Source organism: Vipera ursinii (genome assembly GCF_947247035.1).
Source record: "Vipera ursinii genome assembly, chromosome: 1".
Taxonomy (NCBI): domain Eukaryota; kingdom Metazoa; phylum Chordata; class Lepidosauria; order Squamata; family Viperidae; genus Vipera; species Vipera ursinii.
The window spans coordinates 285,328,634-285,353,255 of NC_139512.1; the positions used below are offsets into that span (position 1 = coordinate 285,328,634).

The 24,622-nt window shown below is 38.7% G+C and overlaps 1 protein-coding gene across 2 annotated transcripts in view; it reads left to right on the forward strand.

The window, feature by feature from the left end:
* Positions 1-1,912: 1,912 nt before the first annotated feature.
* MAP3K21 (mitogen-activated protein kinase kinase kinase 21) overlaps positions 1,913-24,622 on the forward strand; it is a 50,416-nt gene continuing 27,706 nt past the window's right edge. The window contains exons 1-2 of one of the 2 annotated variants that reach the window (XM_083371521.1): positions 1,913-4,052; positions 22,523-22,703. In XM_083371521.1, coding sequence (XP_083227647.1) covers positions 3,248-4,052; positions 22,523-22,703 — 986 coding nt within the window. In that variant the 5' untranslated portion in view covers positions 1,913-3,247. The remainder of the gene's footprint in view (positions 4,053-22,522; positions 22,704-24,622) is intronic. The other variant, XM_083371522.1, reaches the window with a different exon arrangement.

Consider the following 24,622-nt stretch of genomic DNA (forward strand, 5'->3'; position numbering starts at 1 on the left):
ACATGCATGCTAGTTGTTTCCAACTCTAGGGGGCAGTGCTCATCTCTGTTTCAAAGCCGAAGAGCCAGCGCTTGTCCGAGGACGTCTCCGTGGTCATGTGGCCGGCATGACTAGATGCCAAAGGCGCACGGAACGCTGTTACCTTACCACCGTAGTTGTCCCTATTTTTCTACTTGCATTTTTTACGTGCTTTCGAAATGCTAGGTTGGCAGAAGCTGGGACGAGTAACAGGCGCTCACTCTGTTACGCGGCACTTGGGATTCAACCCGCCAAACTGCCGACCTTCTGATCGACAAGCTCAGTGTCCTAACTCACTGAGCCACAGCGTCCCTTCTGACTACTATAGGGAAGTACAAATATTCAGACATGATACCATGAATATAATTCTATCTTGAGCAGAGAGCTAACTCATATTTAAACATAATTGTGGGGCTATTTATTCCTCCCTAAACACTGATTCACAATGCTACCTGGTACCCTAATAATATTGGGTGAGACAAGGCTCCTTGGTGAGCCCCAGCTGAAACAAGAAACTTCAAGATAATAGTCCTTAATGAACAATTGAAGCTGGCACGATTTACAGTTTTCTCCGTCAGTGTGTTTCTCTGCATGAATTTGGCCTTCAAAGAATACAAACTGCCAAACAAGAGAGGTTACTAACATTTAAATGGCTAGACAGGAAGGACAGAGATTATATAGTTCCTTCCAGATCACAATCCTAGTAAATTAGCTCAGTAGCCAGGGTTTTCTCTACAGTATTTCAAAATCCTAATCCAACTGCATTTTCTTAGAAAAAGAGCATGCTAAGCACCCAGCCATTTCCTACTTACTTGGGAATAAGCACCTTCCCTTAGGCTCAATGGGACTTCCTTCTGAACAGGTATCTGTTTGAATAGTTCTGCTGTTGCAGAACTGACACATCTGAGATTGTAATATCACACTAGATTGATAGTGGAATCGTACTTTAGACAAGGACTGATATAACATTTTAAATTTAGATTGACTTAAGAGCTATGGAGTCAGTTGTGCATTGTCCATGTATCCTGTTGGGTACTAATACTCAACATAAATAATTTAAAATGGCTACTCCACCCAATGATTGTTACTATTGTTACGATATACACTTATTTGGTTGCAGTCCTGTGCTCATTTTAAGACCCCCCATTGAGCCCAGAATGGGGAAAAACTGAACTGTACATGATTGCAGAAAATAAACATACCTTGTTTGTTGTATGATTAGGGTAAAGGAAATACAATTTTTTTTACTATAGCTCACAATTTGTACTGATTCATTCGATGCATTGTAAAAGTACAAGGCATTTTTTTTGTACAGTATTATGACCAGTTGTAGTCCAAGGAGTGGGCGACTGCTTGGTTGCTAAAAGTCAATTTCAAGAATTTCAGCCAGCATGGTCAGTGGTGAAAATGCTGGGTACTGCAGTTCATCAACATCTGGAGCAGGGAGACCCCAAACTTTGAGAGCTGGTGGATACAGATAGGAATATATTCAAAATGCAGGTCAAAGATCCTGGCAAATATCAGTGGGAAAATGGTACCTGTAAGTACCTGCTGGATATTCCAGATGCGGATCTAAACACTTTTCCATTTGATACAACTTTTTCAGATATTTGGGGAGAGTGTAATAAGAATTACAGAACTAATAATCATCGTTCAGGTCAAGGATCCTGGCAAATATCAGTAGGAAAATGGTACCTGTAAGTACCTGCTGGATATTCCAGATGCGGATCTAAACACTTTTCCATTTGATACAACTTTTTCAGATATTTGGGGAGAGTGTAATAAGAATTACAGAACTAATAATCATCGTTCAGGTCAAGGATCCTGGCAAATATCAGTAGGAAAATGGTACCTGTAAGTACCTGCTGGATATTCCAGATGCGGATCTAAACACTTTTCCATTTGATACAACTTTTTCAGATATTTGGGGAAGAGTGTAATCAGAATTACAGAACTAATAATCATCGTTCAAAGAGTGCCTAGTGGCTGATAACAGACAAAACCCGGCATTGGGTCAAGGCTTAAAACAAGGCAGTCTTAGAATATTGTTCCCACGGCTAGCCCAAGCACACCCCGCCGTCCCATTCATCGCAACCTGCCCTTCCCCGCTTCCATTTGATAAGGGCGCGCGCGGCGAAGAGCGCGCAACGAGTTGCAACAGCGTTGCCACCGCCCCTTCCGCCTTGCTGCGTCGTCTCTGCTTCTGCCGACGACCCTTCCTTTCCCGAGGGCGCCCGGGAGTTTGCTGCTTGGCACCGGCGCCATCCGTGACAGGGCAACCACCCCCACGACCACAGCCAGACACGCACCTGCACGACTTCACTCTTTGACCCGCACCCAGAGCCTGGCCTCGACGTCACGTGCTCTCGGCCGTCCAATCCAGGCCAGCCACTAAGTTGTTCGGGAGCTGCTCTGGGCGGCAGAAAAGTTTGCTGAGAAGACCCGGGAGAAGCGCTGGATCGGCCGTGGCGGCGGAGGCGTTGGCGTTGCCTGTAGCCGCTGAGGCCGTCCCGGATCGCCCGCAGTCTCCGTTTCCCCGCGAGCGCTTTACCTGTTTACCTGCTTCTTCTCCCATCGCCCGTCTCCGCTTCTCGTTCCTTGCGTGGCTCCCTTCGCTCACCTGGGCCCCCTGGGACTGCATCCCTTTGCAATCGCCGCTTCTCTGGGGTCTCCCCCTGCTTCTCCCCCGCGTCCCTCACTTCATTTTCCCCTTCTATCTCCGCCTTAATTCTGCTTGCTTCTTTCCTTGTTCTCTCGGGCCCTCGGATTTTGTTTTTCCTGGCTCTGTAAACCACTCCACGCAAACTTTCTTTGCCTTGATCCCATTTATCCCGAACACACTTTTCACTTCCTGCTTTGCCACCGGTCCTTTCCCCCACCCTCCCACCCCCGAACTCTTCTATGCAACTGGGTTGTGCTTTCTTTCTCTGACTCCTTCACTCTTTCCCTCACTGTCACCTTATGTTATCCTGCCTCTCATCACTTTCGTAACACAGTTTCTTGCCTTTGACCTTTCTGCACTCCAAATGTCTGATCCAAATACTGTGATTTCTACTCCTCACTCAACTCATGCCCCGATCCCCCGTGTGTCTTTTCTTTTCGCTTTGTTTCACTCCTTTCCTAGCACTTTTTATGCCTGCCTAAAATAGGGAAGAGTTGGCTTCAGTAGCGACTTCATTAATTGTTCTCAAATGCCAAGGCAGATGTGGTTAGTACCTGTACCTTGACCATGGCTTTGCTGAGCTCTGAAGGAATAGCTGAAGGGAGCTTGGGGACCAGTCGCAACTCTTGCCCACTGTGGACTGTGTTGTATGACTATGAAGCCACTGGAGAAGATGAGCTGAGTTTGCGCCGAGGGGAAATGGTGGAAGTTTTGTCTAAAGATGCAGCAGTGTCTGGAGACGATGGGTGGTGGGCAGGTAAAATCCATCATCGTCTTGGCATCTTCCCAGCAAACTATGTGACCTACCAGCTAGGTTGTTACCAACACCCCCAGTTAGGATTGTTGGAGAAGACTGGGCATCAAACCCAAAACCTGGCCGTGGGTGATGGGCACCCTGTAGATAATGAAGACCATATGGGTTCTCTAGCAGAGATTGACTTCCAGCATCTGGAACTACAAGAGATTATTGGAGTTGGAGGCTTTGGTAAAGTTTATAGAGCTATGTGGAATGGCCAAGAAGTTGCAGTGAAAGCGGCCCGGCAGGATCCAGATGAGGACATCATGGCCACAGCAGAGAATGTGAGGCAAGAGGCAAAATTGTTTTCCATGTTGAAACATCCAAATATCATCGAACTTCATGGTGTAAGTTTGCAGGAGCCCAACCTCTGCCTAGTTATGGAATTTGCCAGGGGAGGACCCCTCAATAGAGCTTTGTCAGGTACTTTCCCCACCGCTAGTGGGAACCACTGGGGCCTTCGCATTCCTCCTCATATATTAGTCAACTGGGCAGTACAAATCGCTCGAGGGATGCTTTATTTACATGAAGAAGCCATTGTCCCCATCCTTCACAGAGATCTCAAGTCAAGTAACAGTAAGTACTTTGAATGTTTTTTAAAAGGACAATCTATGCATACTTTTCCATGTTTCTATATTATAATAATGAACAGTACTGTGATAAGTTTTATTTATAAAATAGCAAAAGTGCTATTTAAGATGCTTATCATTTTATACAGTAGAATGGATTTTTCGATTATCAAATATGTGCAAGTTCATTCCATCAAATTGAATCAAGTCTTTTCTCCCCTTTTGGTAACAACAGTAGTTATACTCAAGCATTTCAATAGTTAGTTGTGTTTGGTTTCTTGGAAAAATGGAAGTCTTCTCATGACTCATATGCAACAGGAAAAAGTCTCTTCTATGAAATCTTGGCTTGTCATATGTTTTAAACCTGAAACTTTAAGAAGTCAGTCCTAAGAGCATGTAATTTTGAGTAGTCATAAATAGAATCAGACTGTAATGCTACTGATATTATGTAATTTTTAATGTGTTGCTTGAGTTGTAATTATTAGCTGAATAAAATAGTGATGCTGTCTGACTCAGTGAATTGATATTTTTATTTTTTTATATAAGAAAGCAATGATAGTTTACTGTGCAGTGTTTTCATTCTTTTCACCAGTATTAACTTAAGGCATTTAATCCAATTTTTAACCATAGAAAATTTAAAACAAAATTGATAGGGTGATAATTAGAATTACTGATTTGATGCAATATGTTAGCAACACCTAGGATGTTCTTTATGAAGAATATCCCATTTCTTGACATCAGAAAATAATACATAAATGGAAGTTTATTTCAGTATATTCTCCAACATATATTGTTTGGAATAATTTTTGTTTCAGTGATGAAACAATTTCAAAATCTGCCTCCAAGGCAATGAAGGAGAGTGGCCTAGAGTACTTCATAGTTTGTGATGCTATAGAAAATAAGTTTTTTTTAACATTGATTGTGTTTAGGTTTCTGAAATGGTACTCCTTGAACTTTACATGAATTATTTTCATTTTTAAAGCCACCCCCTTGTTCACAAATTTCTTTAAATATATATAATAATGTTTGTATCCATGATCACAAAATGCCCCTAAAATTATATACAATACTACCATTTTAGCTTATGTATTATATCCATTTCTAGGTTTTTAATAAAAGCTAATGGTATATGTACCAATTCCATAGGTGAAGTTCAATGCAGTAGATTTGACTCATGAGATTCTTTTTATCCGCAAGAGACAGAAGAAACATTTAGGATGGGAAGCTGTAGCACCTACCTCATAGCTGGTTTCTTACATAAATGAATGCAAGGTGCAGAAATGAAGGCAGTAATAAGCTATAGGAAAGGATCAAAACTAAGGTGCACTTCTGCAATAAGTAATTGAAACTATGTTGTCTCTGCTGTTTTATTCCTAATCTGTAATTTGGGTTAAAAAATAAAAGATGCTCTTCAGTCAAGCTCAATTTCTAATGAATGTGTTCTTGTAGTTATTCCTGTTGGCATTTTGGAAGTCATGTGCCATTGGTTCCTTTGTTTTTCCAACTACCCTCCCTAGCCAGGAGCCATGGAATTCCTGAGTGACTATAAGCCTGAACCTGTTTAGTTTCTATCATTAGACAAGGTCATCCAAGTTCTACTACCTGCCCAGCCATAAAATGGACAAGGATCTTGCAATTGTCAGCGATAGAACAATCATAACAATTAGAGGATGGCATAGTCCTGATCCAGTTTTATTTATTTATCAAATTTAGGCACAACCCATCTTACTAAGTGATTACTAAGTGATTCTGGGCAGTTGATGGTACATTAGTTCATCTCATGCCTGTTAAATCTTCTCTAGAAAGGATTTTGACAGATATGAAGCAAAGAGAAAAGGATGATTTATCGATTAACAAAATCTATATTGCCGATCAGCCAATATGAAAAAATGGGATTCAAGAATTTTCTGCTTATACTGTACTGAGATGAATTAAAGTTTAGATTCAGTCACATATAAATTATAGTTGGTTGGCCTTATACTGTATATCATAGTAAATCAAAGTTGGACAAACTACATTTTATCTTAGATCCAGATCACTGGATCCAATTCATAGCTATCAATACAGAAATCTCTTGCAGCTATTATTACATGTATAGTCCCAATTTTAAAAAAGTAGGAAGACATGGTAGCCTGGTCCTGTAGAAACTATAAAGCAGTTAAAATTGTAGGGCATTTGTTGATTAGTAAGAATTAGTATTTAGCTCCGTTTGCATATTTACATAGATCTGTGTGATGGTTCATGTCATTCATGCATGCACCTTAGCAATATGCAGCTGTTTAGAAGCAAAGTGGAGAATGTGCTTTAGAAGGGATGTGAATGCAGCATATGGCACCTCCTTAAAGATGTCACACCTTTCCTAGGTTCACAGAGTAGCCCCACAATTCCAGGAAAATGACATTTGCATCAGGGATGCCACCTTATTACAGCATCCCTAACTCCCTAATGTGCATTTTCCTATGAATGCACAGCTACTGTGTTTGCTCAGGGGGAAAAAAACCCACAGGTTTTTGAAGAAGACATCAACAGATGCACCAAGCCCACACATATCTGCTCCAAAACATCTTTTCCTTCCTTCCTGCATGTAACTAACTTTTATAAAGTGGCCAAATGTATTTCATTTGATTTGATTAGGTGCATCAATTGCAAAATAGATGATCCTCCCAGAAATAGAAAGTTAGGAAATCCCTTTAAAGTAGGCTTTAGAAGAGAACCAGTGTAGCATAGTGGTTAAGGTTTGGGGCTTGGACTGAAGGTCACTCTTAGCCATGGAAGCTCACTTATGATTTAAGTCCCTCCAGCCCATAGGAACAAGGGAGGGGTGGCAGTTGACAAAACATGTGCAACTCTGCCACCCTGGGTATGACATGACTTACATACCTTTGTCAGACCTCTGAGTGCAACTTGAAACCTGGCTTCTAATACAAATACGTAAGCTGCAGTATTTGCATGATGATGTCATTTGTCAATTGAGCATACTTGTGGTTTACTAAGGATATTGCTCAATAAGGCGGAAATGTAAGGGATGCGGTGGCTCAGTGGGTTAGGACGCTGAGCTTGTCGATCAGAAGGTCGACAGTTTGGTGGGTCGAATCCTGAGTGCCGCGTAACAGAGTGAGCACCTGTTACTCGTTCCAGCTTCTGCCAACCTAGCAGTTCGAAAGCACATAAAAATGCAAGTAGAAAAATAGGGACCACTACGGTGGGAAGGTAACAGCGTTCCGTGCACCTTTGGCGTCTAGTTATGCCAGCCACATGACCACGGAGACATCCTCGGACAAGCGCTGGCTCTTTGGTTTTGAAACGGAGATGAGCGCCGGCCCCTAGAGTTGGAAACAACTAGCACGCATATGCGGGGGAATCTTTACCTTTGCCTAAGGGGGAAATAGAGTGTAAACCACCTTGAACTCCTAGAGAAAAGACAAGATATAAATCTAACAACTGCATATTATATGTATCTTCAACAAGCCTCCCCCTCCCCCCACCCCACCCCAACATAGCCCATGAGTGAAATAAGTTTAAAAGTAATGGAATTATGGGAAACCTAAAAGAAACCATCAGGAGAGCCGGAATATAGTCAGTGAAACATGTTATAGTCCTCACAATCTGCTAAAAGATTAGTCAAATCCTGTATCGTTTGTCTGATTAACCAAGTTGCATTGCTCCTGGACGCTGAAACTTTAATCTGAAAAGTTTTATAATGAAAGCAATCCTGTAGCTTCAGTGGTACTTAATTTCCTGAAAAGCATTGTAAGAGTTGGTCTGTGGAGTAATGGCAGATGCTTCTCCATTGAATACTTCACCAGTGCAAGGTTGTTGTCAAAGCTTTAAAGTTGTCCAGATCAAGAAATTGACCTTACAAGAAGATCAAAACTAGATTTTACTGATTTAGGCTACATTAACAGCAACCTTGTAATTTGGTTTGCAAAATGCAGTTGACTGAGACAGTGAAGAGACAGCCAGGTCTCTTCCCAATATTGTCTCCTATCTCAGGGCTGAAGTGTGTTTGGGTTGTTTTTTAAAGGCTTCCTCAAGGCCATACCTGCCACTTTATGGCCTACAGGCCACATCTGGCTTTTTGGCTGTCCCTGTCTGGCCCATGGCAATGGCCGTGGGGAATGGGAAGTGGGAAGTAACAGTGATGGAAGCGGGCAGCAGGTCCATGATTCTCCACAGTTGTTTGCAAGCTATACATATATTACCCTTCAACGTTGCAGCAGCCTTGCATTAAAAAAAATTCATTTATTTCAGTGGAATTCTTCCGAATAAGTCTCTATATTTTACATTTGAGCTTTTTATGGGATATTAAGATATGATTTTGCCCCATCCCACCCCTACTTCTATCACAGTATTTTTTTCTCATTTTTTTCAACAGTGTTAAATATGACTAGCTACTTACTGATTGGATGATAGACTAGGGGAGTCTTGCTTGATCATTTACTAATATGGATACAAATATTGATGTAAACAAAATGTTTTAGTTACCCTTAAAGTAGAAAAAGCAAAAGCTCAAAGGATAAAAATTAGGCTAAGCGAAAATGGTAAGACATTATTTTGGTAGGATTAAAAGTGAATTCTATATTCTTTCAAAACCCTAATATAATTAGTATTTAGACACTGTCTCCTTTCAAGACTTCAGATATTCATAGTAACATTGACCCCAACTATTCTCCATAGTTCTAGGAGTTCCTTGTTGTCTCCTTTCTAAATTCGAAATGACTATTTAAGAAGCTGGAAAAAAAGGACTGTGGGTTGTATCCTCAGTTGCTCATAAATAGGGCAGAAATAGGACCTTAAAGCATTTTTGTTCCTGCTAGGCCTCCATAATGCTGCCCTTTGTTCTGACATTATTCAGAGTCAGGTTTAAGGTATATAAAGGCTGTGGTGCAAAGTCTGCCACCACAGCAAACTTGAGAGGTGGGTGGGTAAAGGTTCAAATCCTACCCCCCTCCAGCCCTGGAACTTACTGTTGGCTTTAGTTTGGCCACTCTTTGAGTACAATCTATGTCACAAGATTTTTGTTGTGGGGGGGGGAAATATTTGAGTATTATGTAGACTAATGTTTCTTAACCTTAGCAATCTTAACATGTGTTGTCTGGAGAATTCTGTAAGTTGAAATCCACACATTGTAAAATTGCTGACACTGCGAAACAGTGTCTTCAGCTCCTGAAGAAAAGTCAGGATATAAATAGGATAAATATATGCTGCTTTAGTAATGACTTTTATTTATTAAGAATCTTTTGAAAGAAAATTTATGTGTTTCTATTAAGAGGAGATCCGGTTTGCATCGGGTTGAGTCATGAAGTGTTACAAGAGATTATCCTGCTCATAGTCATAAATTACAGAATTCTATTATTTTATAGGAACAAAGTGTTTCAGTTTAAGGACCTATGTGCATAAAATCCTTGTAATCAGCAAAAGTCTGCAGCAGCCTAAAACAGAATATTCAGTATTTTGTTTTTATTTTCAAATGAAGTATCTATGCTGAGATTTGATGTCTTTTTTATATTGTGGATTAATTAGAAATCATGACACAAATACAACATTTTTTCTACTCTGCACACAAGAATCGGCAGGCTCTTAGAACACCATATTATTCTTGTTTTTCTTCTGCATAAGGATACTTACAGATGTAAAAGAGAGAAGATGTATGACAAAGAATCCTTTTGGAATTTTGCTACCGACAGGGTTTGCCAGATTCCTTTTGCCTACTACTGACAAAGATTTTAAAATATTAACAGCAGAAAAAACCTGGGGGGAGGGAGTTGAATTAATTCTAGTGAATTACCAAAGAAACAAAGCAAAGAACATTGTGATGGAGGACTGTTCTCATACTGGTTTCCTATATCTCAGGAGTTTGTTTATATTATATGTGATTATTTGTTCTCTCTCTTGCTTTGCAGAATATTCAGTCCATAGCTCTTCTAGACTCTCTTAAGATCTATCAGATAAAGGGGGAAAAATTTATGCAACTGGAGAGAGATCAGAGTATGCAAGTACTAAACCCAAAATTCACAGAATATATTAGGCAACATTAGTGAAGCTAGTCTTTTATCTTGTTCATACCTGTTTCTCAGTTGGGTTTTCCGAATTCTCTGTTGAATGCCAACGTATACAAGAGTTTTTGTTGGCAAAATTTAACCCAATATTTTTCTGTGGTACCACTGGGAGAATGTTTTAATGCTATCCAGTAGACACCAACACTATTCACATGTATTATCAATTTATAATGTTACAAAGTAGAAAGACTCTCATTCTTTACCAGATAAAGATAAAGATTATTGCAAGGATCATCTGCTTATTATGTCTTAGCTGGTTTTAATTTAAAAATTAGGGAGAATTCTGTCAAATTCTTAAATGTTGTTATCAGTGTTTGGCCATTGGTGGTAAGTCTGAATTTACTTCCACTTGTATACTTAGTATAGTTGGTTAATTTTTAAGAGTTAACTCTTATTAGTTAATTATACAAAGTGTTCAAATACAAGTGAATAAGTAAACAAATTGAAGTGAATAAAGCAGTCTTCTCAGTCTGATGCCTTCAGAGGGCACCAGATTAGGTGAAAGCTTGATAAAATACTTCTAGTTCAGTTTTACATTCTCAATTTCAAATGAACTGAAATACCTTTCAGGAGAAATGAGCGATATTGATAATTTGCTAATTTCTCATTTCAAATCACTGTCAAGTTGTCTCAGATTTAATGATTTAAATTGCCAGAAAAATTCATTTCAATTATTCTTTTCATAAAAAGAATGTTTTCTATGCAATCTTACTACATATTAATCACATCTCAGAGGCATAGGTTTAGTTTTTAGACAATACATGCCAACATTATAATTCTCATTTTTTTTCCACATCAGAGTTCATTAAACAATTGTGTGGCAAGTCATTTTATTTAGTAACAAAACAAATATGTAGTTGTTAAATCATTAGGAGGTGAACCAGCTCCAATTCAATTAATCATGGATGTCAGAAAACATTTCTGTCATGATGTACTAGGACAATCATCACCACAATCACCAAACAGGATTTTAAACTCTATGAATATAACTTGTCTCTTCTGGTTAGCCTTTGCTTAAGAAACAACCCAAACTAAACCAGCAACAGGAAGGACCATGTCTTCTGAATTGTCAAATATAAGCCAGCTGGATTGATGCAAAACAATAGAAGGTGAGATAGAAATATAAAAAGTTATTGAGAAATAAAAATTAAATTGGCAATTTCAGTGAAGTCAACCTTTGGAATTTTAAATATTATACAGAAGAACATGGTATTCTCCTATTTTGTCTGGACATGAAATACAAGTTCCCCTACTTTTTCCAAGTAATTGTTATTAAATTGGAATGCATGCCACTTACTGTCAGCTTTAAAGCAGCATATAAGCCAAACAAATACATAAATTTTCAATTTAAAATGAATTACTATACAGAAAGAAAAAAAGTCCCTGAATATTGCAGAAGAGGTACTGCTGTAACAGTAAAGATGCTTATCTTCTGGGCCTTTGATGGTATCCCTTGATTTGCAATCATTCGTTTAGTGACCATCTGAAGCTACAAAGGCACTAAAAAGGTGATGTATGAGCGATTTTCACACTTATGACCATTGCAGCATCCCCACGATCACATGATCAAAATTGCTTGGCAACCGGCATGTATTTATGACAGTTGCACTGTCCCTGGGTCATGTGATCACCCTTCATAACCTTCGCAGCAAGCAAAGTCAATGGGGGGAAGGCCACATTCGCTTAGCAACCACACGATTCATTTAACAGTTGCAGTGATTTGCTTAACAGTTGTGACAACAATGGTCATAAGACGGGTCAAAACTCGTTTAACAACTGTCTTGCTTAGCAATGTAAAATTTTGACGCCATTGCGATTGTAAGCAGAAGGACTGCTTTTACTTCTGTATAAAAATAAGTAAAATACATTTTACTGTTTTTGTACTTCTCGTCATATTCACTGACAAAAAGGGAAACTGTAAAGCCTATTGTTTTATTTTAACTACATTAAAATGAAAATTCAGTAATATAGCCACCAAGCTTTTATTTAGAAGGTTAAGAAAAGCACAACATTACGCATAAGGGAACGTTTATTTCTTTAAAACAGCACGGCTGGAATATTTAATAGTCCTGACAGGCTGCAAGTGCAGGCACGCCCTCTTCAGTAAGAAGGAGCAATTTTACAAGATGCTGTTTTATTCAAGCAACCAGGCATTGTATTTCTTTAGTGCTGTCTGCACTTTCTGCACAGGCTTGTCATACCCACAGTGACAGGAACTTCATTAAACTGTTCTTGGGTGAGATATCTTTCACAGTTTGCAGCAGTAATAGGTTTGTTTCTTCTACAACTCACGGTGGGCAACCTAAATACTGTACATTTCCCAAGAACTGAATGAATATATTCTGCTCACTTTTCATTTCACATTCTGCACCTGCTCTCTCCAAACCCTCACACCTCACGCACAAGTCCAAAACTTACATTTTTTGACATTGCCTTTTTAAGGATAAGCATTAAGGGCCTGGTAAATGTATGTACTCTGTGCCTGACATGCAGAGTAGGACTGACTAGATCAGGGGTCTTCAAACTTGGCCCTTTTATGACTTGTGGACTTCAACTCCCAGAATTCCTCAGCCAGTGTGCCTGGCTGAGGAGCTCTGGGAGTTGAAGTCCACAAGTCATAAAAAGGCCATGTTTGAAGACCTCTGGACTAGATCTATTATTCTCTGATTTCCCTATGCTGCCTAAGTAAAACTTAGATTGTTTTGTTTAGAGTTTTTACTGACATTTAGCATATTTGAGTTTTCACTGACTTTAAGATATAAAAACATAAAAGACAGAAAATACAGTGATACCTGGGTACTCGTCATGGAGGCATGAGGAGTACCGAACAAATTTTTCCTATAAAGAATAATATAAATAAATTTAAAGTGTTCCCAAACCAAAGGCAATGTACATTTCTAAGGAAAAATGTAAAAAAAAGATAGGATCGTGTATCGTGACTTTACATGAGCATTAAACCTAAAAATTAATAAATACTTAGATTAAATAAAATAAAAAGTTCACTTTACCTGCACTAATGAGAAAAAAAGCACAAAAATAAACAAAATGACCACAGAAACTAAGATAAGACTGCAAGGGGTTGTGCACAGGGCAAGAGTTACCAGGTGACTAACACATGACCCTTTGTTTTGACTGGAAAGGGTAGTGAATTACGAGGCAACTGATGCCAACAATTTCTAGCTTGTGTGTCGAAGACCAAACAAACAACAAGTACCAGGACAAAATTTACCCATCAAAATGTGTAAAATACCAAATTCGACAAGTCTCAAAGCAGTCAAGTACCAAGATATGACTGTATACAAGAAATTGAAACAAACAATAAAAGAAACAGAAAGAAAAAATCAAAAATATGTTATCAGATGTATAGAAAACAACTCTGTTTTTAAACACAACGTTAAGCATAGACCACATGAAGTAATAAGAGAACCAATTTGGTGTAAGTGTTAAGATAATAGGCTGGAAACTGAAAGATTATGAGTTCTAGTCCTGCTTTAGTCATAAAGCCAGCAGGGTAACTAACATTGGGCCTGTCTCTCAACCCTAAAATGAAGGCAAGGGCAAACCACTTATAAAATGTCGCCAAGAAAACTGTAGGGATTAGTCCAGACAATTTGTCAGTAGTTAGCATTGACTTAAATTGCAGAAAATAATAACAACAAAGCTTCCCAGAGTCACTTTTTCAGAGTGAAACGGGCAGCGTGTAAATTTAATGAGTAAATAAATAAATAAGACGAGACATGGAGTCATGTTGATCAGTCTTTCTATTACATTGATAAGCAGCCAATTCATAAGCAGTGATTTCAGTGCAAGACTGCAAGTTTGAGATGGTACTACTGTCTTGGCATTCGTAACAGGTTGTTTTTGTTTCGCTGTATTCTTTGCTTGATATAAAATCAAAAGTTTTTCATACATTGGTCCAGGAGGAGGGTGTTCTCTGCTGTTGTTCCTGCCTTCTGGAACACCTTGCCCCCCAATGTGAGGATGGCCCCAACTCTCCTATCCTTTCATAAGGGCCTAAAGACCTGGCTCTGAAACGGCACAGTGGGAGTTGGTTATCAGGTAACAACAGATCCCACCTCCCCCCCCGCTCCCCCATCATCCTCCCCATGTGTCCTTAGATTTTAATGTTAGATTTTAATTATTTATGTTTTAATTGTATATGTATAGACATTTTTATGACTGTAAGCTGTCTACAGTTACCCTATAGTAAATAAAATAATGAGAGAGGGAGAGGGACAGCAAGGAGAGAGAGAGGGAGAGAGAGAGAGAGAGAGAGAGAGAGAGAGTGTTCTGCAAGAATCTTAATCACTGATGACTTTGTCCAATAAAGTTTTTACAGGGGCACAACTTTGCTGGTCTTAAGTTCCAAACTGCCCCAAAGAAATGTTAATATAAATAATACTTCTATTTTAGAACTATGTTTTCTTTCTTTATAAGCAACTCAGGGTTTGCTGGGAAATCAAACACATATTCTGATAACAGAACTCCAAAGTGTATAGGTAAGGGGCTCTTCCTTTAGCTAATTTGGGAGCTTCCATTCAATCAGTGGCAGACATGCCAATATTGGCAGAACAGCTTTGCTTTGTTCTTTTCACTGCTAATGAAATGTTTGTTTTTGCAGGTGTGCTTTTAACTCAAGCCTGATAAGCCAGCCTTCTCTTTGCTTCCTCAAAAACATTGCTGCAGCCATGGCTTGAGTTCTGTAACTTGTTATTCAAGAAATGAAACAACTTGGAAACATTCTGTGTAAGGCTATTGTTAATAACTTAACTTTTCAGGGAGTCAGCTTGTAACACGGTCATCAAGCCTTACTTTAATCAAAGGCACAAACAAGGAGTGCCACCCTTCAAGTATGTCAGTTGATCTTAACCAGTGGGACATAAGTTAACTGTAATTCATACTTTATTAACGAAGTATGTCAAATTACTATTTTTGGATGCTTTTTCTGTAAAGTCTAAACTGCAAAAAGGGTAGCTAATATACCATCTACTCTGAGCAAGCGACTTCTTAAAATGACAGAGACACATCTTTCTGTAGTCTAATTGAGAAAGACTGTGATTTACCAAAATCCATTGTTTTATTTATTTATTTATTTTTCAATCCCATTTATATCCCGCCCTTCTCCGAAGACTCAGGGTGGCTTACAATCTAAGCACAAATCAATGTGCTTAGCAATAGCCTTCATTCTATGTATATGCCTGCTTATTAGGGCTTTTGCCCCCCCCCCAAGCGGCATTATTACAAAGTCAGCTTATTGCCCCCAACAATCTGGGTCCTCATTTTACCTACCTCAGAAGGATGGAAGGCTGAGTCAACCTTGAGTCTGGTGGGACTCGAACCTGCACTAATTGCAGGCAGCTGGTGTTACTTAAGGAGGCATTAGCCCACTGCTCCACCAAGGCTCATTTATGTCACAAATCCAATTAAATGAGGTTTTTAAAAATTTTTTAACAACCTGTTGTATTTCTAACCCACACCTACTTGATGTTCCATAATAAACCTTACTAAAGATTAGGTAGATTTCTAAAAATACGACTAGGCATGTTTTAGAAGACTGTGATTTGAGAGGTGGTTGAACACACCCTATCTGTAAAGCACGTGCTTTTAAAATAGGATTAGTTTTCTTTGACAATTGTAGATTTTAAATGGTGGTAAACATGGCTTCAGTGAGGAATAGCCTTGAATGTAAGCCATAGCTAGAGTAAATATTTGGGTAGAAATTATTGACAGTTTTTGTTAAGTCTAGATATGAAGCTGACCAGGAACAAAAAAGAGGTTTGCAGGAAGGACAACAAAACCAAACGTGTTTTCTACATTGTCCCTTCTGAAGATTTACACCAGTCATGTACTTATTATTTTAAAAATATTTCTAATATTACAATTTTAAATAGTGTATACTATTCAAGCACTCTACCTTACTTCCCTTTTGTGAATGGTGTATCTTTTATGCTTCCTCTTCAGTTGTGTAGTTACCTTTATGATGTGGAAGGGATGAAATCCAATGATACCCATCAGCAGAAGTTGGTAAAGCCTACTTAGCAGAAGCATGAAAAACTTAAAACACTTCAATTAAGTGTTAGTTTGTGCATTGAAACTGTAAAATTTTTAAATGTAATGTAGGCTGTATTTGGTAGTTTGAAAGAGATAAACAATGTTATGTATTACTACCAGTGAGATTCTTTGTCACATAATTTGGTATCTGTGCATAGTGTAATGAGACATCTAGTTGTAGTAAGACAACTGAGATTAATAGTTTGGCTCTTTTTGATAATGAATAGTAGTCTTAAAACTGTGCTGTTGTTGCCAGTAGTCTTCCAAGCCCAATTGCTGCTGATTATGATTAACTCTCTTTATGACAATGAGATATGTCAGAAATGATTTTGCCCATCAGCACTGTCATGGAGGAGTGTTTTTGGGACCCCCTCCCCAAAGATATGGATTTGATGGATTTATTAATGGGGCCAATCATGTCTGCATTTGAAGTTTGAAATTTTTTGATTGTATAGATTTCTTTTTATTCATGTACACCACCAAAATCTATTGGAATTTAGGACAGGTTATAATTACGTTTAATAAATAGAATAAGTTTGAGAGAAAATTTGAAGAAAATTCTACTAATAAATCTATTTCTTGGTTTTCTGGTTTAGTGGGTGTGTACTTGTACAGTGGAGAAAAACGGAAATGTCTGCACTTATCAATCAATAAGGAGCAGAATTAACAGTTCTCTGACTAATCAAAGGTTGTATGCCAATAAAAGCCAGCATGATTGTGAAATGAATTGGCTCTGGAGAGACCTGTGTTCAAGCCCTTAGACACAGTTCTGTGTGTGACTTTTGGCCAGTCACTCTCTCAGTCCAGCCTATTTCACTGGATTGTTGTGGTGTAAATAGTAGGAGGACGTGTTCTGTATGCCAACTTGCACACTTGAAAGAAAGGTGGGAGATAACTATAAATGAATACATTTATACATCAATAAATGGAACAGGCCAAATGATTTACTGAGTTGAAATACAAAACCTTCCTAAATTCTGACAGCCAAAATATTCCTTAATTATTCATGGGGAAGATTGAGGTTTCAGTTAATTTAGCTTTTCAAATTTTTTATTTTGCGTGGCAATGCCCCTATGAAAGCATTACATTTCAAAGCTGTAATGGTATGATAGTTTACTACTATTATAAATAAATGATACATAAATAAATAATAGTAAATACTATTATAAAAATTAAAAAATAATATAAATTGGGAAAAAGTAAGGAAGTAGGAGCAAAAATAGGTGAATATAGAAGAGATAAGAGGACTAGGGAAGAAAAAGCTCATATTTAGTTTTGCCAATTAGGGCCATAAATAACTCCATTATGACTAATTCAATCACATAGCACTTTATTGTAAGATGGGGAAAAGGTAATTAGGTTATCAGACTTACTCATGTCACATGCAGCATTTCCTGGTAGCAATAATGATGTGATATTGGTGACTTTTGCCACATTTTGGTCAATATGCCAGAAGCACAACAAAACTCAATAGCATGCTCATGCAAACTAAGATGCCTGAACCAAGGACTATCTTGCAAGCCAACATACAGTTTCCTGTACCTCACCTAGGAAGCACATGCACCTGCAATAAATAAATACTCATTTTTAAGTATTGAAAATTTCATTGTTCCCAGATTACTTGGACCAAATTATTTAATTCCTGTTCGAAATTTGCTTAAGACTCATCTTAAAGGAAAGTGCACTGCAGCCTTCCTGAGCTTTGTGCTTCTGATTTTGAAAAACAGAATTCCTAACTTTGTGGAGTCTGGCATGAGTTAGTTTTTATAGATGACTTTCTTCTATCATGACCACTGTTCAGATTCAGATCCAAATCCTACTAGTATTATTTAGGAAAAAAACTATCTGCATAAGTGAAATCAGAAAAAATACGGATTTTCACTTGAGTTCACTTTTTACCTTATCAAATCAGGTTTTCATCCAATAATATTCGTTATCAGGTCGAACTCAGATATGGGTATTTTGGTTTATCTGGTGTACTAGTATGAATCAATTCTCAAAGAAGGGTAGGAGCTGACATCTATAAATTAAATTTAGTAGAAAGTCAAAGGAAAAGCAAGTAAGGTCACACCTTGGAATACAGCAGATGTCCCCAACCTTTTGGGCACCAGGGATCAGTTGTGTGGAGAATGGTTTTTCCACAGATCGGAGAGTACATGGTTATGTGTGCGGCCTGCATCCCACATATGGGGCTTTGCTTGTTTGTGTGGACCAGTTGCTGACATGCCGCGGCCCAGTAACGGACTGGTTGGGACTCCTGCAATACAGCATAACATGAAAATCTGTCTCAAGACTGTAATGAAGCGTGCTGCCAATGTGAAGCAGCAGTGATCTGCGGAACCCTAATAATCCAACATATTGATAGTAGTGTAAAATTGCCTTGCTTGTAGGGATGAACTGATGGGAAGGATGAATCATGGCAATATGTTTTAAGACCAAAACAAGAGAAGAAACAGCTAATAAAAGCATTACTATGTGGTCACTTAATGTAAGTTTGGGGTTATTGAGCCTGTCAGTATTGGACATCTAAAGATTCCAGATATCTCTGTATTACATGTACATACCTAGTGAAAAAAACTAAAACTCAGCTGCCAAGGCCATGGAGGAATGCAGTATAATGCATCTCTATTAGCACATTTAATGTCTATCCCCTAATAAGGCATTCGAGAAATTTCCCACTGTATTTACATGGCTAGGAATAAAGATAGAGGATGCAATCGGAGAACATTTCCTACACGCATGGTGAGCATGGCTTCTGCAAACCTTTAATAGCAGCTCTGCTTTGAGTCACTTGGCCAGGATGGAAGGAGAACTGGGCTTAAGTAGCAGTATGGAAGAATCAGACATATTGCAAGCTGCTGGCCAACTGCTTCTCCCATTGTAGATTTTTTTTTCCTGGCTGGATATAGCTCATTTCAGACTCAGAGTTTCTTTTGCCAACTCCTGACAGTGTGCCAAATTGGTCCCGTTCTGTTCTTGATGGATGAACAGGAATTGTTGCTCAGATCCAGTTTTAGTTATTTTGTTCCATCCAGACAATTTCCAGGTATTGGGACAGGACAATAACAGCATCTCCTGTCTATCCCAGAATGGTGATGTATAGTTGGATATCATCAGCATACTGTTGCTAAGAGATCACTCTTGTAGCATTGGGAAGACTGATGTTTGACCCTATTTGTATAGTGTATTGGGAGATCTGACGTTCCTTGTGAGCGAAGAATATTTTGCTTATAGACATAAGACTATGACTGATGAAAAATGGGCCAATAAGGAATAAAGGGGGAAAAAACAATGCCACACCCTGAACCAGTGGATAACCTGGAGCAAGGACTTCATATTGACATTAAAAAGCAGCAGGAAAAATACCAAACCCTGTTCCCACTTCCCCCTAAAGGACTAGCTCACCAACCTCTCCTCTCCCTGTATCAAGTAGAAATGCCAGCTAAGAAAAGAATGGAATAATTGTGATACAAGACCTCTTTTAGCTGGACCAGAGGGATAACATGGTTGATGGTATTGAAAGCCACTGAGAGCTCAGGAAACATTTGCCACTTTTATTTCATGAAACAACAAACCTGAACTTTGACTGAAGCAGGCCCAGATAGCCTTCTATCTCTAGATTTCTCCATGGCTGTCAGTGACCACAATCTCCATAACCTTTATCATGAAAAGAAAAGTTAGAGACAGGGTTATAGGTATGTATTAAGGACTGTTGGGTTCAGGTAGGGCTTCTGAAAGTAGAGAAATTACCACAGCCTATTTTAAGGTTGCTGGCAACACCTTTTCCTGACTCAAGGCATTGATAATTTTCTGGAGCCATTTTATCCCCTTTCATACTTCAAAGTAGACAGGAAGGGAATGACCCAAGTTCTAAGTGTAAAAAGCTTATTGCCTTTTAAAGAGGCCAAATTAAATTAAATTCCATTTTATTAATGTTTAGAAAGAAACAATTATTCTTGCAGCACATAAGAGATTTTTAGATTTGTTGTACATTTGTAACAGGTTTGGGTAGCCTACAAATAAATAATTAAACAAATGGAGTCTAATCCAAAACCATAGAAAATGTGATTTTTTTAAAAAAAAAAGTGCCAGAGTACATACTGTTAATTTTAATGTAATAGATTAACATGTCTGATGTTTGTGCCAAGAGCAGTGGAATTTACTTGCCTTTATGATTCTGAATAGACAACAGTATAAAGGGAAAAAGAATTGAAATCCTTGACAATTGAGTAGGAAGCATTCTAACCTTATCAGTGATACAGTATTATCTTGTGTCCTCCTCTTTCTCCCAATAAGCTATCTCCCCAAGGCCAGTTTCAATGCAGATAATCAGGTTAAAGATATCTACTTCCACAGTGAGCATATCACTTTGTATTTTGTACTTTTTCCGTACTGGGGGTGGCGATTAGCAACCATTTTATTATTGGATAACAATTCATTTGCCTGAAATGGATCTTTAGAAACAATGCACACTGTCAGTTATCTGTCGTCTTCTCTTCTCTGGACAAACCAAGATATAAACCTGATAAAATTTAAAACTAGTCAGATTTAAAACTGGTACTATTTGGAAAGGTGCAGTGTAACTTGTCACACACTCAGGCGTTAATAGATTTTAAACTCATTGAGTTCAACGGAGCTTACACAGGTACAGCCTAAATGTACTTTTTAAATGTTGATTTTACAAATTTAAATATCTAAAAGGTTAATAAGCTTGATATAAGGTTGAATTATGATGAAGCAAACTGCACCACTTTTTGAAGAGATGCCTTTCTCCTCCTTACACCCTGCTAAATCAAATCTGTTCCATATTTTGGGACTCCTTAGAACAGATGTTAAGATGCCTGGAGACTGCAGAGGAAATGGAAGCTTTTTTTTTTTTGGTCTTGGTACCATTCCCTGAACTGACCGATTGAATTCAACCCTAATTTTAGTTCTGAAAACGAAGAACTTTTATGTCTTCAAATAGGAATGAATGTTTTGCAAACAAATCAGGTTCATACAAGTCACTTGTGAAATTGGTTGTCAAGTTGTATTTATTTTATGACTTACGGGTAAAGCAATTTTCGGATTCTGTGTATGTTTGTATGTTTCTGTGTATATATACTGAATTTCAGCTATGTATAGCTGAGTGCACAGAATAGGTCCAAGTTGTAAAGGTCACTGGTTTTGATATGAAGCTAATGGGAAGCAAATATCTGTAGAAGTGCAAGAGGGATGGCCTCATACAGGTTGCTAAGCAACAGGCCACAAGAATTTGTTCCATCTCAAGGCCATGTTGCCTGTTCAGTTTGTTTATGTCAAGCACTCCACCACCCAGTATGATAAATGAAGGTAAGGTGGGGAAAATGTAGCACGTCTGTAGCAGTTGTAATTCTCCATTCTGCTTGTAGTAGATAAGTGGCCTTGCATCTCTGCTCTTTTTGTCTTTCCTCCCTTAGGGGGAAAAAAGAAGAAGAAAGAAAGTAGAAGACTGGCTGGCTGCCAATTATCACCTTTCCAAATCAGATTGTGTTTGGTTTCGGTTAGACTGCCTGACTGACATGGAATTTGTGGAATTCCACTTTGCATCTGTGGAATTTAGAACAAAACCTCTTTCATTAAAGTACAAAGGCCATCATGTTCAAATCATTACCTTTACGGCATGCTCTTGGAACTAATTATTACCAACTTGGGCACTGAGTTTCATTAAACTTTCTTTGGTATTTGATTTGTGCTTCAAAACAGGTTGATAATATGCATCACTTTTTCAGAAATAGTAAAATATTAAACATGCCCCACAGTTAGAAAGATGAGAGGGCATTAGCCTTTTGCTTGAATTCATTCCATAGCCATAGCTACTTTAACTAGTTACTGCTTAATAGTGTGTTGCAGTATAGATTACCCAGAAGAAAACACCTTAATCTCAATTTACTATCTGTAAACCAGACTTTGACCTGTGTCTATCTCAAGTGTTCTTGAACACAGTTGTTGCCATTAGCAACAATAGTATATAAACTAAATGTAAAATGTGTATGAATTAGTCAGGAATAATATGCCAGCTTGTGACTGGTTTCCTGTTTTGTGAACAAGTTTCAGTGATTTTCATTGCGAATCATTGGAGAAAGAACAATATCAGGCAACTCATATATTTTTTCTCTAACTTCTGACTGAACAATGCCACTCTGTTTACATGGCTCTATAATTCAGGCTGACAGCATTAGAGATAGCATTGTAGCTGAAGGAAGAATCTGAAGATATAAGTCATTGTAGTGATAAATACATTTTAAATCAAAATTATATATTGAGGTTTCAAATAAGCAGAGATAGATTATGCTTACATGGACTTTATTAATACAGCTGGCAATGAAAACATTTATGTCTTTTACAGTACTGTTGCTTGAGAAGATAGAAAATGATGACATCCACAACAAAACTCTGAAAATCACAGATTTTGGCTTGGCAAGAGAGTGGCACCGAACAACCAAAATGAGTACTGCAGGAACCTATGCATGGATGGCTCCTGAGGTCATTAAATCATCCATGTTTTCTAAAGGAAGTGACCTTTGGAGGTAAAGTGTTTAAATGACTTCTGCATAACTAAATAAAATTTGAACCAACCTTATGTTCAATGGTTTTCTCCTAACATGCATGCAAAATAACCTTAATGGTTCTATTTTTTATTGACAGGGTTTTTGAGGAAAAAATAGGAGATGCTTAATTTTTAGATTTAAACAATAATTGCATAGTGCTTTTAAACCATAAAGGATTTCAAAGCAGTTCAGAGTTTGTGAACTCTCACGCTTCCTCCTTCTGTTATGCATTCAGGATAGACAGTGATTAATATTTATATGTTACTTATATGTAAGGATGTAGATATATGTTGTATATAGTATGCTTAAATGTGTGTTGTGTATGTGTACACTTTGAGAGCAAGCAACTAAATTTCATTTTTAATGTGTATCGTTGTGCCCACAGTAAAAAAGGACAATAAAGGTTATCTAATCCTAATCTGCAGGGATGCGGTGGCTCAGTGGGTTAGGACGCTTAGCTTGTAGATCGGAAGGTCGGCAGTTTGGCGGGTCGAATCCCGAGTGCCGCATAACAGAGTGAGCGCCTGTTACTCGTCCCAGCTTCTGCCAACCTAGCAGTTCGAAAGCACGTAAAAATGCAAGTAGAAAAATAGGGACCACTACGGTGGGAAGGTAACAGCGTTCCGTGCGCCTTTGGTGTCTAGTCATGCCGGCCACATGACCACGGAGACGTCCTCGGACAAGCGCTGGCTCTTCGGCTTTGAAACGGAGATGAGCACCGGCCCCTAGAGTCGGAAACGACTAGCACGCATGTGCGGGGGAACCTTTACCTTTACCTTTACCTTTAATCCTAATCTATAGGGACGCAGTGGCTCAGTGGGTTAGGACACTAAGCTTGTCGATCAGATGGTCGGCTGTTTGGTGGGTGCCGCGTAACAGAGTGAGTGTGCCTGTTACTCGTACCAGCTTCTGCCAACTTAGCAGTTCGAAACCACGTAAAAATGCAAGTAGAAAAATAGGGACCACTACGGTGGGAAGGTAACAGCGTTCCATGCGGCTTTGGCATCTAGTTATGCCGGCCACATGACCACGGAGACATCTTCAGACAAGCGGTGGCTCTTCGGCTTTGAAACGGAGATGAGCACCGGCCCCTAGAGTTGGAAACGATTAGCACGCATGTGCGGGTGAACCTTTACCTTTACCTTTAATCCTAATCTAATCTAATCTAATCTAATCTAATCTAATCTAATCTAATCAACAGATTCTGAAACATACACAATTCTAAATGTGGAATTTTATCCATTACTCTGTGGATTCTTTGATAGGAAAAGGGAATTTTGTGGGTCCAGTAATTCACAAAACCCAAGTGTTTAGTAACAGGTTTTTTTTACTCTATAACTATTGCATGTGGAGAAAAGTAGCCATGGTTCTTGGCCATAGGACTGATGGAGACAGTAGTGCAGGGCTTTTTTTCTCATAGAACGCTCAGAACGGAGTTCCGGCACCTTTTTTGGATGGAACCTTGTAGGTTAGGCAAGGCAGGTTGTATGACATGTGTGAGTTCCGGCACCTTTTTCTTTTACAAAAAAAGCACTGCAGTAGTGAATTTGCACATCACACTAAGGTTTAATGTGGATTGATTCACTGTTTTATACACAATATGCTTAAATAAACCATAGCTTAGCCCATGATGCAAAGGCCCCCTCCTCCTTCCCATTTTTTTGCTGGAAGATGAGAAGGCATATCTGGAAGGACAGATCTTCTTCAGAGAGCTTTCTGCCAGGCCAACAATATTCTAAAAGTGATCTAATATGCCAGACATGTGAAACTTGTGACATCACGTGATGTCACGAGACCTATCGGGACTGTTTTGCCATTCCTGGCAGTGGGGTGGGTGTGGCTTCCGGATGACGGGGCCGGCAGTTTGACACCCCTGTAATATGCTGTTCAATTAAATG